Below are 15,981 nucleotides of genomic sequence, written 5' to 3' on the forward strand. Positions count from 1 at the left end.
CCATCTGTACCTTGACTTTTGTTTGGGGGGAGTTTTTTTATTGCTGATTCAATTTCATTACTAGTAATCAATCTATTCATATTTTCTATTTCTTCATGATTCAGTATTGGAAGATCATATAGTATAGAAATTTTTCCATTTCTTCTAGGTTGTTTAATTTGTTGACATATAATTGTTCATAGTATTCTCTCGAGATATTTTGCATTTCTGTGGTGTCAGTTGTAATTTTTCCTCTTTCATTTCTCATTCTATTTCTTTGGGCACTCTTTTTTGTCTTGATGAGCCTTGCTAAAGTTTTGTTGATTTTGTTCATCTTTTCAAAGAACCACCTCTTATTTTCATTGATCTTTTGTATCTTTTTAGTCTCTATTTCACTTATTTCCTCTATGATTTATTATCTTGTTCCTTCTACTAACTTTGAGCTTTGCTTAGTCTTCTTTCTGTAGTTCCTTTAATGTACATTTAGATTCTTTATTTGAGATTTTTGTTTCTTGAGGTAGGCCTGCATCAGTATGAACTTCCCTCTTAGAACTACTTTTGCTGCATCCTATAGATTTTGGACAGTTATGTTTCCATTTTCTTTTGTCTCAAGGTATATTTTGATTTCTTCTTTGATTTCTTTGTTGGCCCATTGGTTGTTTAGAATAATGCTGTTTAGTCTCCAAGTGTTTTTTTTTTTCCAGTTTTCTTCTTGTGGTTGATTTCTAGTTTCAGTGTTGTCAGAAGAGATGTTTAATATGACTGACTCTGATCTTCTTATATTTAGTGAGACTTATTTTGTGGCCTAATGTGATGTATCTGGAGAATGTTCCATGTGCATTTGAAAAGAATATGTATTTTGCTGCTTTTTGATGGAATGTTCTATGTATATATCTATTAAGGTAATCTCATCTGTGTTATTTAAGGCCAGTGTTTTCTTATTGATTTTCTGTCTGGATAACCTATTCATTGACATAACTGGGGTATTAAAGTCCCCTACTATTATTGTATTTCTATTTCTCCAGTTACTTCTGTTAATGTTTGATATATATATATATATTCTCCTCTGTTGAGTACATAAATGTGCTCCTCTGTTGAGTACATAAATGTTTACAAATTTCTATTCTCTTGTTGGATTGACCCCTTTGTCATGATTTAATGCCCTTCCTTTTTGTTACAGTCTTTTTTTAAAGTATATTTTGTCTGATATAAGTGTTGCTACACTAGCTTTCTTTTAATTTTCATTTGCATTGAATACCTTTTTCCATCCTATCACTTTCAGTCTGTGTGTGTCTTTAGACCTAAGTAGTTTCTTGTAGGCAGCATATACATAGGCCTTGTTTTGTATCCACTCAGCCACTCTATGTCTTCTGGTTGGAACATTATTAGTTCATTTAAATTTAAAGTGATTATTGATAGACATTTACTTGTTGCTATTTTGTTAATTGTTTTCTGGTTGTTTTTTGTAGTTTTTCTCTGTTCTTGTCTTCTCCTCTTGGTTTCTTTCTTTGTGTTTTAATGGATTCCTTTAGTGTTATGTTTAGGTTCCTTAAGAAAGTACATCTTACAAGTTCTCATCACAAGAAAAAATATATAACTATGTATAGTGATTGATGTTAACTAGACTTATCGTGCTGATAATTTCACAATATATGCAAATATCAAATCCTTCTGTTGTACACCTGAAACTAATGTAATGTTTATTTCAATTATACCATAATAAAAAAGAAGAATCTGATTGTCCTCTAGATCTCTTTTAATTGCTCTTGCATAATTAGTCCAGGTTCATGTCATCTAGGAACTGTGTAATTTTCCAGGAAGTAGTCATTGAGGATATCAAAAATCTGGAAAGTATGCCATTAGTAGGGAAGGCAGCAGAGTCTCAGCTTTTTCATTTCCCAGTTGTTTGACCTTGAGCAAGATCCTTTACCTCTCTGAGCTTTGGTTTTCTTGTTTCTAAAATGAACTTAATAACGTGTTCCCTACCATACACTGTTGTTGTAAGGATTAAAGTATAATAACATTATCAGGATTAGCAGGATAGCAAGTAAACTCCCCATTCTTTAGACCACTAAAATTGTGCCCTAGGACTGGCATCTACTCAATGCCTGTGATGAATATCTTCTGAAAGCCACCTGTGAAAGGAACAGAATTCAAAGGCCACACTCAGGAATGGTGCAGACTCAAGACAGAGAGAGAGGTTGAGTCAAGGGTATGTGTTTGATGCCTAATCTCAGAAAGGGAGTTTTGAATACTGAGTACTTAAATTTTGGAACTGGAACAAAATGGTAATCTATGTTATCCTTTTCTCACCCCACTCATGTTTTTTCTTTCTTCTGTTGTCGTTCCAGGTGCATGATGACTGCCGGAAACGGTTTTCCAAGGAATGCTGGTTTGGAAGTCATCACACATCAGTCATTCCTCCCACTGCCCTCAGCGACCCCAAAGGTGATGGTGAGTAGCTAAACTTTAACCTCAGAAATACATTGGGGAGGGAGGGAAGGTGCAAAGCCTGGGAAAAAGGACTGCAATTAAATTAATTTGCTCAACCAGTCAAATATTTCTGGGAGTATGAGTGTGCATATGTGTAGAGACAGCTTATGTTTTTCATTAGATCTTTGCAATGGTGAACATTGATATTTATGGTGTATATGTATGTGGGCATGTTCTCTGGAGCCTCTGTCACAGTTGTTTCCAAATAATCAGAATTGATTTCAGCTTTTTCATGATTTCCAGACACTAGATAATCCATGAAATAATTTTGTTTGCTTGCTGCCTACTTCATTGCCAAGGAAAATCCAGTATTAGCTGGGAGCAAAAAAAGGAAAATAAAGAAGAGTATATAGTTTCCTTAGTCAGAGGACAGAAGGGAGTAAGGATTTCTGTAGCCATTACAACAGTTCTAGAACTAGACATAGCACACATGTACATGTGTGCACATACATGTACACACACTCTGAGCCGCTCTAGTCTCTTCTAGTTCATTTCTCAACTCCAACACAGATACAGACATTGGTACATGGAATGAGCCACTCACACAGTTTTCTGCAGGAAAGCATAGTCATATGTCCCCATAATGACATGCACAGACACATGTCCCTCACTCAGTGATGCATCTACTCAAATATTTGAACACTCAATATTCAAAACTCACTGTCTAAGATTTAGTCATATCTTATTCTCTAGATTGCTTATCACTGAGCCTTACCTATAGGCAGTATTCAGTAACTGGATTAATGAATTCATGTAACAAATCTTGACTGTGCATATATCATGTATCTTGGTGTGAGTTAAGTGCTAGGGATACAGAGAACTCACAGTCTAGAGTGGGAGACATATATTGATGAATTATAATGTAGTCAGAATATGTATGACCAAGACAGCATCCCTGATTCATATGGGGGCAAAAGAGTATAATGCAGTTTGTCAAATGTGAGAATGCACTAGAATCATCCAGAAGGCTTGTTAAAACACAGATTTCTAGGCCCTACCCCCAGAGCTTTTGATTCAGTAGATCTGGGTAGGGCACAAGAATTTACATTTCTAAAAAGTCCCCAGAGCAAACTCCTGGGGGACTCCATCCCCCTGGAGCAAACTCCATCATTTTACTAACTGTGTGAACTTGGGCAAGTTACTTAGCTTCTCTGTGCCTCATGTATCATTTGTTTTCTGCCAATAGGGAATAAAAGTTATACTCAGGTTCATTATGAGGGTTAAATGAGGAACAGTAAGCCACCTGTATGCTAATTTAACATCCTTCTGTGGTATGAACTGAACAAATTTGAGAGGGACTGTTGGCTCGTTGGTTTGGGACACTGTGATTATATTACTGTAGCTCAAAGAAGCATGAGCTTTTTTTTTTTTTTTTTTGAAAGGCTCTTCCAGTCTGTTGATTCATCTGAAGCTTAAAGTCAGCTGAATCCCCTAAGCCCTTTTCACACTTGATGTTGCCAAGCCAAGAGTCTATTGTCCTGTTCTGCTGCAATTTACATCCTTGAGCCTAAAGGCCAAGCTTCACATTTATCCCCTTTTCAGCTTGTTGACTTTGACCCAACTGCCTGTTATGGTCATTTTTCAGTCTTGACTCTGTCATCTGGTGGCTCTCTCTCCCGCTTTGGGTGCTTCAAATTTGACAAGCTAGCCTTCTATGTTTTTATTTTAATTGATTAAAATTGCTGAATAGTACAGGACATTCCTTTACAATGAACACCAGCCTGTTATAAAGCAACCTTGTGGGCATGATCATTTAGTTGGCTATGAATCTATTGCTATATTCCAGCCCACAGTACCATCCATTTTTGTTACCTTGTTCGTAGGATTCTCTTGACCAACTTGGCCTTGCTCTAATTCAGATGTCCCCTGACTCTGGGAGGAAATGCTAGATGGAGCCACCCTTGTAGTCTCCTGGGAATGGCTTCCAGTCAGTGCTGCTTCTCCTTGTCTTTCCATCTGTGACCCAATTAGGTTTTATACTGAAGTCTGAGTTACCTGAATTACAGAATTTTCTTTTTATCTAGAAGCTTTCTATCCCCACCCTGGATTATTTTATTAATAATTGCAACATGATGCTGTTGTACCCAGGGAGAGATGAACACCCAACAAAGTTAAGATGTTTGCTTTTGGTTAATAAATAAACCTGGAGGGCAACCAGCTGTGGCACACAGCTGCATTGTCTTGTAGAAGTCCACTGCAGAATTAGTTTGTTCATCTTTTCACCTTTATGAGCCAGTTTATATTTCCTTTTCTCATCGGTGTAACACCTAACTTCTAAACATTGGGCAATATCTTAGTTTTTTGAATAGCCCACTTATCCGATAAGGAAACCTTGGTGCAAATAGCTCACAATAGTTGGACTCAGGGCTACTGCCACCTCACTTTTAGAGAAAGTAACCCAAAGGACCTCTGACACTGTTAAAAAAAAAAAAAAACATTGGGGGCATACACAGGTCTGTTTCAGGACCTCTGGCAGGGGGAGTCTTGCTTCCAAACATCTGTGACAGGTCCACTAGATGTTGGCAGGAAGCTGTTCCCATGAATCCTTTAATTGGGGTACAGACCAGAAGTGCCACACTCACCTGCAGGATGTTGACAAGAGGTTGTTGAGTAAGGAAGGGAAGCACAAGCAGAATCATGTTCTAAGACAAAGGAGAAGACAGGCCAGGCTATGAGTTGGAGCCTGCATTGTTGGTTAGCAGGGGAGCAAGCACATAAAAAGATCCCAACTTTTGACTATTTTCTTCATATATCTTAAGATCTGACCCCTAATGTTTCAATTCCATACTGAATAGTTTCCCCCTTCTTTTTAAACTGTTTCCTCTAACATCTTGTTGTCATTTTATCTGGCTTCTGCCCCCTCCCTGACCTCATCTTCTGTCACTCTCTCCCTCCCTCACTCCACAGCAGCCATGCTATTCTCTTCCCTGTCCTCAGACACCCCAGGTAATCCTCATTCTCTGGATCCTAGCACTTATTCTTCCATCCACCCACCCCCCCAAAAAAACCTCTTCCCCCAGATACCTGCATTGCTCACTTCCTCACTTCATTCAAGTCTCATCTCAAATATCACCTCCCCAGAGGTGCTATCCCTCACCACCTTGTCTAAAATAATGCCACCTTCAGTCTCCATCCCTTTCCTGCTTTATTTTCCTTCATATCAAATTATTTTCTATATTTTTTGTCATAGTCTGTCTCCTTCCATTCAAATGTAAGTTCCATAAGAGCAAAGATTGTTTCTATCTTGTCCACCACTGTATTCTCAGAACATAACAAGGACAGGCACAGAGAATGCCCTCAATACATATTTGTTGAATGAATGAATGAGTTAATGTCTTAACTACCATTGTGTTAACATATTACCTTTTGTTAAAAAAAAATGTTGGGGAGAGGGTATAGCTCAGAGATAGAGCGCATGCTTAGCATGCACAAGGTCCTGGGTTCAATCCCCAGTACCTCCATTAAAATAAATGAATAAAAACCCCTAATTACCTCCCTCCTTCCAAAAAAAAAAAACAAGACAAAACAAAACAAAAATGTTGAAAAGTGTACTACTTTGGGATGAGGTGTTCAGGCAGAGTAATTATTTCCGAGCTATGCTACTAAAGGGACATAGCAGCCTCCTTTTGTAGCTATGAGCCCTAGCAAGCCCTGAAAGTTTGGTGCATGACTGGCTAGGATGCCTTCAAGCTTTGCTGGCCAGTAAGTAGAACTTGGCCTGGAGAGGAAGCCTGCTTTAGATTTTTCCAGGCAAAACAACCATGAAGTCCGCTCAAGTCAGCAGTCTTTCTTCAGGCTCCCTTTCACCCAGGCTACAACAAATGGGCCATTTCCACCCACCTCCCTCCCCTGACCCACCCCATTCAGGAGCAAGCCACAGGCTTTTTCCTCTTTGCATTTATTTTTGCCAGGGCATCCCTGGCAAGTCACGAGCTCAGAGCTTTGGGAGCTCACGATTTGTTTAGCATCTCCTGTGAGTCCATTGCTCACTGCCAGTCTTCCTGCCAACAGGCTGTATGACTCAGCATGAGCTGGCAGGCTTTGCCAATTTAGACTGCTATAACTTCACTTCTCTATGGGGAACTTCAGTGTTGGGGATTATTAAAAGCTTCTCTCTTGTCCAGACAATTTCCCTATAGTCTTGTTTCCCCCTGAAAGTTGGTATGATAACTTAGATGACTCTGCCAGAGCCTTTGAGGAGTAATTAAAATTCCCCTCTTCACCCCACAGTGATACGTTCTACCATTAGCTCCTGGCTAAAAGGCAGCCTTTCCTCCACATTTCTCCTGACTATCTTCTCAGTGTGAGAAATGAGATATCCTAGGTAGAGAGAGGACTAGTTGGTGCACTGATCCCCCTCCTGGGCTCTCTACCTTCTCCTTCCTCAGTTTCCCCTTGGCATTTTATTGATCTTTGGTTGTGGCACCAATTTTCTTATCCCTTGTGTTCCAACATACTCTTGTGTATGAGGCTGTCTCCCCAGCTTAAGGGCAAGGGATTGACCCCTAGAAGTATTTAGCATGATGATTGGCACGTAGTAGTTGCTCAGCAAATGTTGGTTGCCAGGCAACAGCTGGGCAAAGACCAGCTGTTATTTTTTTTTTAAATAAAAGCCCCTTTGGGTTATGTCTTGATTTCCCCCTCTGGTCCTCAGTCTTAGAGACACAAGGAAGCTGTGAGAGGTGTTGGATTCCTTATTACCTTGATTGTGGTGATGGTATCATGAGTGTTGGTGTATGTCTAAACTCATTAAACTGTACACATTAAATATGTGCAGTTCTTTGTATATCAGTGATACCACAGTAAAGCTGTTTCTTAAAAAGTCTGTGAAATTTGATGCTAAGTCATGCCTTGCTTCCATCTCAACAGCCCTTTTCTCTTTTTTTCCCTCTTCTTTCTGTTGTGTGCATGTATTAGGCCAATTAGTAGTATCTTCAGACTTCTGGAATCTCGATTGGTCTTCAGCCTGTTCATGTCCCCTTCTCATCTTCATCAACTCCAAAAGCGGCGATCACCAAGGGATCGTCTTCCTCCGGAAATTCAGGCAATACCTTAACCCATCTCAAGTGTTTGACCTGTCGAAGGGTGGACCTGAAGCCGGGTAAGCATGGGGTATGGGATATGGTTGGGTCTATAGAAGGGACTCCCCCTTGTATGCATTCTAGACTAGGTTAGGCTCCCTGGAATTAGTTCTAGGACCTGGGCAAGAAAGATCTCTTTTCTCAAGTCAGAACACAGACACAACTTTTCAGGTGGATGGCTGGAGAACTTATAGCCCTCTCCCAGAAATCCTTTCAAGCTTATGTCCTACTCTTAGATTTCCTTCACCTTTTCCAGTTGGAAGAGGTAAAACTATGTCTCCTGACTTCAGAGGAGGAGACAAATGGATATTGCTGTCCACATTTCCTGTCACTCATTCTCTCTTTTCCCCGGGGCCAAGTAGATATATCTCTAATACAGGCCTGTTTTATTTGTGGACCGTCTGTCTGTTCAGTCCTGGTTTCTGTGAACCCACTGGCCACTGTGCAAGACATTGTTCCTGGGCCTCAGCTAGTAGATTTGGCTAGGTGGCTAGTAGCTTCCAGAACAAGGTTGGGCACAGAAGAGTCAGGCTGAGTTGAGGCCTGACTGCCAGGATTACCTGTGGGAGAACTGATTATGATCTTAGGGGTTAAGAGAAAAGAAGAGAGATAGGGGTTAAAGGAAAGAAGGCAGGTAGCCTATTAGCAGGGTGCAGAAACAGCCGTCCTTGGCCCTAGCACATTGTAGGAAAGAGTTGTAAAACTCATCAGTTCATTAAATGACTCCCTTTCCCCCTCTTCCTTCCAGGCTCTGCATGTTCAAGAACTTTGCTCGCTTTCGCATTGTGGTTTGTGGTGGAGATGGCAGCGTGAGCTGGGTCTTATCTCTGATTGATGCCTTTGGATTACATGAAAAGGTGAGTCCCTAGCTGACTTAGCTTAGACTCCGTGCTAGAGGTACTGGGGGGTGGAACTGCTTATCCCAAGAAGTCCCTGGTCTTTACTCTCCTTGTCTGTAAAATACACGTTTCCTACTGGTTTCATAGTCAACCTGACTGGTAGGTTCGCAATCTAAGCCTGCTCATCTATACCATTTTCTGGTTGTCTATCTGTGGGAAGGAGAAATGAAGAAGTTAGCAGAAAAAAAATGAGCAGTGTTCTGTTCCCCAAGTCCCAAAGTAAGGACCTGAAGTGGAGGAAAGCAAGCAAAATAGAAGTGGCATCAGGAAGCATTCAGCCCCCAATTCCCTACCCCTCCTGAGGCCACTGATATTCTTCCCTGAAGTCTCAAGAGTAGCAGAAACATTCCTCTACCTCTCCCCCCTCTCTGTATGCAGCCCCCTGCCCTTCTGCCTGAGAAGCTTTGTCTCCTTGAAGCATCTCACCTCCTTGGCCCAGCCTAGATAGAAATTTGTGGCTATATTTCTCTTTTATAAGCATGGCTATAAATATTGGCATATTCCAACAACTTTTCCCCTTACTGAGTAGGTTCTGTATTGCCAAGACCTAATTCCTTAGGGAAAATTTTACTCAACATCAAACATCTTCCTAAAATCAGAAGTCCCTTAATGCCACTGGCTTTGAGACCATATTCTTTCCCAGATAGCACCTGCTGTGTTCTTTTATGGGTGGATCGTGGTAAGATTGTCTGAAAAGGGTACTTGATTTTGTTCTTGCAGTGTCAGCTGGCAGTCATCCCGCTTGGAACCGGTAATGATCTGGCCCGTGTCCTAGGCTGGGGTGCATTCTGGAACAAAAACAAGTCACCTCTGAACATCCTCAACAGAGTGGAGCAAGCTAGTGTGAGGATTCTAGACAGGTGAGTGGCTGAAAGATCTCAGGCTGTTGTGTCTCTTCCAGTCCCATGCCAGTTACTCCCAGTTACATCATCTCAATCAGGAATGTTCCAAACTTCCTCACAGAGCCTCATTGCCTTTCTGGCTTCAGTACAGGGAAATCTTGGGGACCTTGTCTATTAAGAAGCCAAGGTCTACCATGTATTCTTTAAACATCACTGAATTCCCCTCTTCAAACTTATAAGATCCTAAAGCAGGAGCCCCATTGGTAAAGTTCAAGGGTTCTGTTAACCTCCCTCAAAGTGCAAAGCTAATTATCTGTGTAAGCATATTTTTTTCCTTGAGAAAGTTTCCATCTTTCTAGTCTATTCTAGGATAGTATAGAAACTATTCTATGGCTTCATTAGGTTCTCAAAGAAACTCAAAACAATGAGGGTTCATAAACAATTGGCCTAGATTATCTGTGCTCTAGAGAAGAGAGAGTTATTGCCCTCCAATCTTCTAAGAAAGACTTTCTATGTAGCGGCATAGTATTTGATTTATGGCTGCTCAGAAAGAAATCCTGGGGAGCTTTTTCAAGGTACCAAGCTGGGCCCTACCACAAATATTCAGTAGTTCTTGGATTGGGCCCTAGTATGTGTCTTTTACAAAAGTACCTGAGATCATCTTGATAGTTACCACTGCTTGAGAAGCACAAGCAATTCCTTCCATCACACTGGCCTTGAGAAGTCATGCGGCAGAGGTCCCTCTTGGGGTACACCTTGAGATCAGGTGACCGGAGATAGCTTGTACATGCCCTACCACTCATCACACCCCACCACATAAAACATTTTGACCTCTTTCTTGACGTGTGAAGCATTGATGCCAGTCTTTAATGAAACAGAGCCCTCACGATCTTTCTTTAAACTTCATTTCAGATGGAGTGTGATGATCCGTGAGACTCCCAGACAAACCCCATTGCTAAGAGGACAAGTTGAAATGGACGTACCCCGATTTGAGGTAACTACTGCCTACCTATAATTCAGGCCAATATCTTTATTACACATTGAAATAATAGGCAAAACCCAGAGAGAGGCTTTTGTATTGTCCATGGGTTTGAAGAGGAGGAGATCATTGAGGATTGGGGACATTTCAATCAGCAGTTATTTACCAAAAATTGTGTTAGGTGTTGGAGCTATAATTTGGTCAGCCATTTACTTATTTATTCACTCAAAATATTTATGGAACAACCTAAGTGTCCATCAACAATGAATAGATAAAGATGATGTGGTATATATATATAACAGAATACTATTCAGCCATTTTTTAAAAATCCAGTTTTGCCATTTGCAGCAATACAGATGGACTTGGAGGGCATAAGTGAAAATGCTAAGTGAAATAAGTCAGACAGAGGAAAATAAGTACTGTACGATATCACTTACATGTGGAATCTAAAAAATACAACAAACTAGTGACTGTAACGTAAAAGAAGCAGACTCACAGATATAGAGAACAAACTAGTGGTTACCAGTGGTGCGGAGAACAACGTAGGGGTAGGGGAATAGTAGGTACAAACTACTGGCTGTAAGATAGGCTCAGGGATGTATTATACAACTTGGGGAATATAGCTGATATTTTGTAATAACTGTAAATAGAAAGTAACCTTTAAAATTGTATAAAAATTTTAAAAATTAAAAAAACAAAAAGGATGAAAAATATGTTTATTAGAACTATTTGTAATAACATAAATTAAAAGCAACTTAAAGAAAAATAAATTCAAAGTCCTTACTGTAAGAAATAAAATAATTTATGGAAAATATTTATGGATTAACTACACAATGTGTGAGATACTGTTCTAGGAGCTGTTCTTATATGCTAATTGGTAAAGAAGAATGATACAGTCAATGCTGTCCTGGAGCTCATAGTCTACTTGCAGTGGTAGAAAAATAATTTGATAAAGTAGTATGAGTGTTAGTATATAAGGAAATAGAGGGGAATGGGAATATCCAGCAGGTGTACCTAACCCAGTCTCGGTGAAATCAGGGAAAACTTCCCAGAAGAAGTGACATTTTGGAAGAGATACAAAGACCAAAGGGAGTTAATCAGGATAATAAGAAAGAAGAGGCCTGTTCCAGACAGATGGAACAATGTGCGTTGTTATGAAGGAAAGAGACAGCAAGTAATATTCACAGAACATAAATATATTTGTAGTGGCTGAGGCATAGGTGCCAGGGAGTGGGTATGCAGGGAAAGTGACCAAAGATGAGGCTGGAAAAGTAATCAGGGGCCAGGCCAGGAAGGACCTGGTAAACCATAGCAGAAGTTTAAACTTGTAAAATTTTTAAGTATAGTTGATTTACAATATATTAGTGTCAGATGTATAACATAGTGATTCAATATTTTGAAGGTATTACAAAATAATAGCTATATTTCCCTGTGCCATATAATATATCCTTATTGCTTATTTATTTTATACACAGTAGTTTATATCTCTTAATCCCATACCCCTACCTTGCCCTTCCCACTTTCCCTCTTCCCACTGGTAACCACCAGTTTGTTCTCTTATTTGTGAGTCCATTTCTGTTTTGTAATATTCATCCTTTTGTTTTATTTTTTAGATCCCACAGATATATGGTAACATAGAGTATGTGTCTTTCTCTGTTTGACTTATTTCACTAAGTATAATACCCTCTAGATTCATCCATGTTGTTGTAAATAGTAAAATTTCAGTATAAACACACACACACACACACACACACACATACACACACACACACATTCCACTTTTTTATCCATTCATTTGTTGGTGGATATTTTCCATGTTTTGGTCATTATAAATAATGCTGCTAAGAAAACTGGGGTACATGTATCTTTTCAATTAAGTGTTTTTATTTCTTCAAATATATTCCTGGGAGTGGAATTTCTGGATCATGTGGTAGTTCTATTTTTAGTTTTTTGAGGAAATACTGTTTTCCATAGTGGCTACACCAATTTACATTCCCATCAACAGTGTACTAGGGTACCCTGTTCTCAATATCCTCACAAACACTTGTTTGGTATCACCATTCTGACAGGTGTGAGTACCTCACTGTGGTTTTTATTTGCATTTATCAGATTAGTGATGTTGAGCATCTTCTCAGGTGCCTGTTGGCCATCTGTATATCTTCTTTGGGAAAATGTCTATTCAGGTCTTCTGCCCATTTTCTAATTGGGTTGTATGGTTTTTTGATGTTGAGTTGTGTTGGTTGTTTATACATTTTGGATATTAACCCCTTATTGGTCATATCATGTGCAAATATTTTCTCCCATTCAGTAGGTTGCCTTTTCATTTTATCAGTGGTTTCCTTTGCTGTGCAAAAGCTTTTAAGTTTAATTAGGTCCAATTGGTTTATTTTTGTTTTTATTTCTTTTGCCTTAGGAGGCAGATCTGAAAAAAATATTGCTGTGATTTAGGTAAAAGAGTATACAGCCTATGTTCTCAGTCTGTGTTCTAGGATTTTTGTGATTTCAGGTCTTACATTTACGTTTTTAATCCATTTTTAGTTTATTTTTGTATATAGTATGAGAAAATGTTCTAATTTTGTTCTTTTACATGTAGCTGTCCAGTATTCCCAGCACCATTTATTGAAGAAACAGTCTTTTCTCCATTGTATATTCTTGCCTCCTTTTTGTAGATTCATTGACCATAAGTGTGTGGATTTATTTCTGGGCTCTCTGTTCTGTTCCATTGATTTATGTGTCTGTTTTTATGCCAGTACCATGCTGTTTGACTACTGTAACTCTGTAGTATAGTCTGAAGTGAAAGAGTGTGATACTTCCCACTTTGTTCTTTTTTCTCAAGATGACTTTGGCAATTCCAGTTCTTTTGTGGTTCCATATAAGTTTTAGGATTATTTGTTCTAGTTCTATGAGAAATATCCTGGGTATTTTGATAGGGATTGCATTCAGTCTGTTGCTTCAGCTACTATGGACATTTTAACAATATTAATTCTTTCAATCCTAAACACGGGATATACTTCCATTTCATTATATCATCTTCAATTTCCTTCATCACTGTTTTATAGTTTTCAGAGTATAGGTCTTTCACTTCCTTGGTTAAGTTTATTCCTAGGTATTTTATTCTTTTTGATGTAATTTTAAACAGGATTGTTTTCTTGCTTTCTTTTTCTGATAGTTCATTATTAGCATAAAGGAAAGCAACAGATTTCTGTCTGTTAATCTTGTATACTGCAACTTTACTAAATTCATTTATTCTAATAGTTTTTTAGTGGAGACTTAAGAGTTCTCTCTATATAGTATCATATCATCTGCAAATTATGACAGTTTTACCACTTCCCTTCCAATTTAGATGCTGTTATTTCTTTTTCTTCTCTGATTGCTGCAGCTAGGGCTTCCAATAATATGTTAAATAGAAGTAGCAAGAGTGGATATCCTTGTCTTGTTCCTGATTTTAGAGGAAAGGCTTTCAGCTTTTCACCACTGAGTATGGTGTTGGCTGTGGGTTAATTGTAATGGCCTTAATTATGTTGAGATATTTTCCCTCTATAGCCACTTTGATGAGAGTTTTTATCATGAATGGATGTTGAATTTTGTCAAACACCTTTTCTGCATCTACTGAGATGGTCATGTGATTTTTATCTTTCCTTTTGTTAATGTGGTATATCACATTGATTGATTTGTGAATGTTGATTCACCCTTGTGAACCTGGAATAAATCCAACTTGATCATGGTGTATGATTATTTTTATATGTTATTGGATTTTATTGCTAATATGTTGTTGAGGATTTTTGCATCTATATTCATCAAAGATATTGGACTGTAATTTTCTTTTTTGTGGTGTCTTTGTCTGGTTTTGATATCAGGGTAATAGTGGCCTCGTAGAATGAATTTGTAAGTGTTCCTTTCTCTTCAGTTTTTTGGAATAGTTTTAGATGATAGGTATTAACTCTTTTTTGTATGTTTGGTTCAACTTCATTATGAAGCCATCCAGTTATGGACTTTTGTTTACTGGGAGTTTTTTTAATTACAAAATCAAATTTTTGTAATCAGAAGTGATTAGTCTGTTCAGAATGTCTATTTCTTCCTGATTCAGTCTTGGAAGATTGTATATTTCTAGAAATTTGTCCATTTCTTCTAGGTTGTCCAGTTTGTTGACATATAACTATTCATAGTATTCACTTACTATTTTTTTAATCTCTGCGGTTGTGTTTGTTACATTTCCCCTTTCATTTCTTATTTTGTTTACTTAGGTCCTCTCTCTCCTCCTCTTAGTGAGCCTCACTAAAGCCTTTATCAATTTTATCCTTTTAAAGAACCAGCTTTTGGCTTTGTTGGTCTTTTCTATTGTTTTTGGACTCTATTTTATTTATTTCCTCTCTGATCCTTGTTATTTCTTTTCTTCCACTGACATTGGAGGCTTTGTTCTTTTACTGATTCTTTTAGGTGGTAGGATAAGTTGTTTATCTGAGATTTTTCTTGTTTCTTGAGGTAGGCCTCTATCACTGTAAAAGTCCCACTTAGAAGTGCTTTTGCTGTATTTCACAGATTTTGGAAAGTTTTGACTCCATTTTCATTTGTATTTTTGGATTTCCTCTTTGATTTCATTATTGTCCCATTGTTTTTTGTTTTGTTTTGTTTTTTAGTATCATGTTGTTTAGTCTCCACATGTTTGTGTTTTTTCACTTTTCTTCCTGTAATTGATTTCTAGTTTCATATTGTTGTGGTCAGAAAAAAATGCTTGATATAATTTCTAGCCTCTTAAATTTGCTGAGGTTTGTTTTGTGGCTTAGCATGTGATCTCTCCTGGAGAAAGTTCCATGTGCACTTGAAAAGAATTTGTATTCTGTTGTTTTTGGATGGAATGTCCTGTAGATAGCTATTAAGTCTAACTGGTATAACGTGTCATTTAAGGCACCATTTCCTTATTGATTTTCTCTCTGGATGATTTATTGATGTAAGTAGGGTGTCAAAGCCCCCTACTATTTTTGTATTCTTGTCAATTGCTCCCTTCATGTTTGTTAATATTTGCTTTATATATTCAGATGTTCCTGTATTAGGTGGTTATATGTTAAGGAGTATTATAACTTCTCATTGTATTGATCACTTTATCATTATACAATGACCTTCTTTATCTTTTCTTTTAGACTTTGTTTTAAAGACTATTTTGTCTAATATGATTGTTTCTATCCCCATTTTCTTGTCATTTCTATTTGCACGAAATACCTTTTTCCATCTTCTTACTTTCAGTCTGAGTGTTTCTTTAGCTCTTACGTGAGTCTCCTTTAAGCAGCATATAGATGGGTCTTGTTTTTTGATCCAATCAGCCACCCTATATCTTTTGATTGGAGGATTTAGTCCATTGACTTTTAAAGTGATTATGGATATTTTGTTACTTCTATTATGGTTATTTTTGTAGTTTTCTGTTCTTTTCTTCTCCTTTTAGTTTCTTCTCTTTGAAGAAACTGTGATGATTTTCTTTAGTGGTGTGCTTGTGCTCCTTTTTCTCCAGTTTTATAAATCTATTGTAGATTTTTAATTTGTGGTTACTAAGGGGATCCTATATCTTAACCTAGAACTATATCTACTTTTTTTAAAACTGGTAGTCATTTAAGTTCAAACACATTATAAAATATTTACATTTTTATTCCCCTTCCCCACATTTTATATTTTTGATGTCATATATTACTTTGGCATGTTTATCCCTTCACAGTTTA

The 15,981-nt window shown here is 38.0% G+C and overlaps 1 protein-coding gene across 1 annotated transcript in view; it reads left to right on the forward strand.

Moving 5' to 3' along the window:
- Positions 1–15,981, forward strand: part of DGKK (diacylglycerol kinase kappa) — a 145,026-nt gene that overhangs the window by 100,136 nt on the left and 28,909 nt on the right. Inside the window, exons 8-12 of the mRNA XM_064483139.1 lie at positions 2,331–2,433; positions 7,390–7,573; positions 8,302–8,410; positions 9,173–9,312; positions 10,207–10,288. Coding sequence (XP_064339209.1) covers positions 2,331–2,433; positions 7,390–7,573; positions 8,302–8,410; positions 9,173–9,312; positions 10,207–10,288 — 618 coding nt within the window. The remainder of the gene's footprint in view (positions 1–2,330; positions 2,434–7,389; positions 7,574–8,301; positions 8,411–9,172; positions 9,313–10,206; positions 10,289–15,981) is intronic.

This window comes from Camelus dromedarius, chromosome X (assembly GCF_036321535.1).
Source record: "Camelus dromedarius isolate mCamDro1 chromosome X, mCamDro1.pat, whole genome shotgun sequence".
Taxonomy (NCBI): Eukaryota; Metazoa; Chordata; class Mammalia; order Artiodactyla; family Camelidae; genus Camelus; species Camelus dromedarius.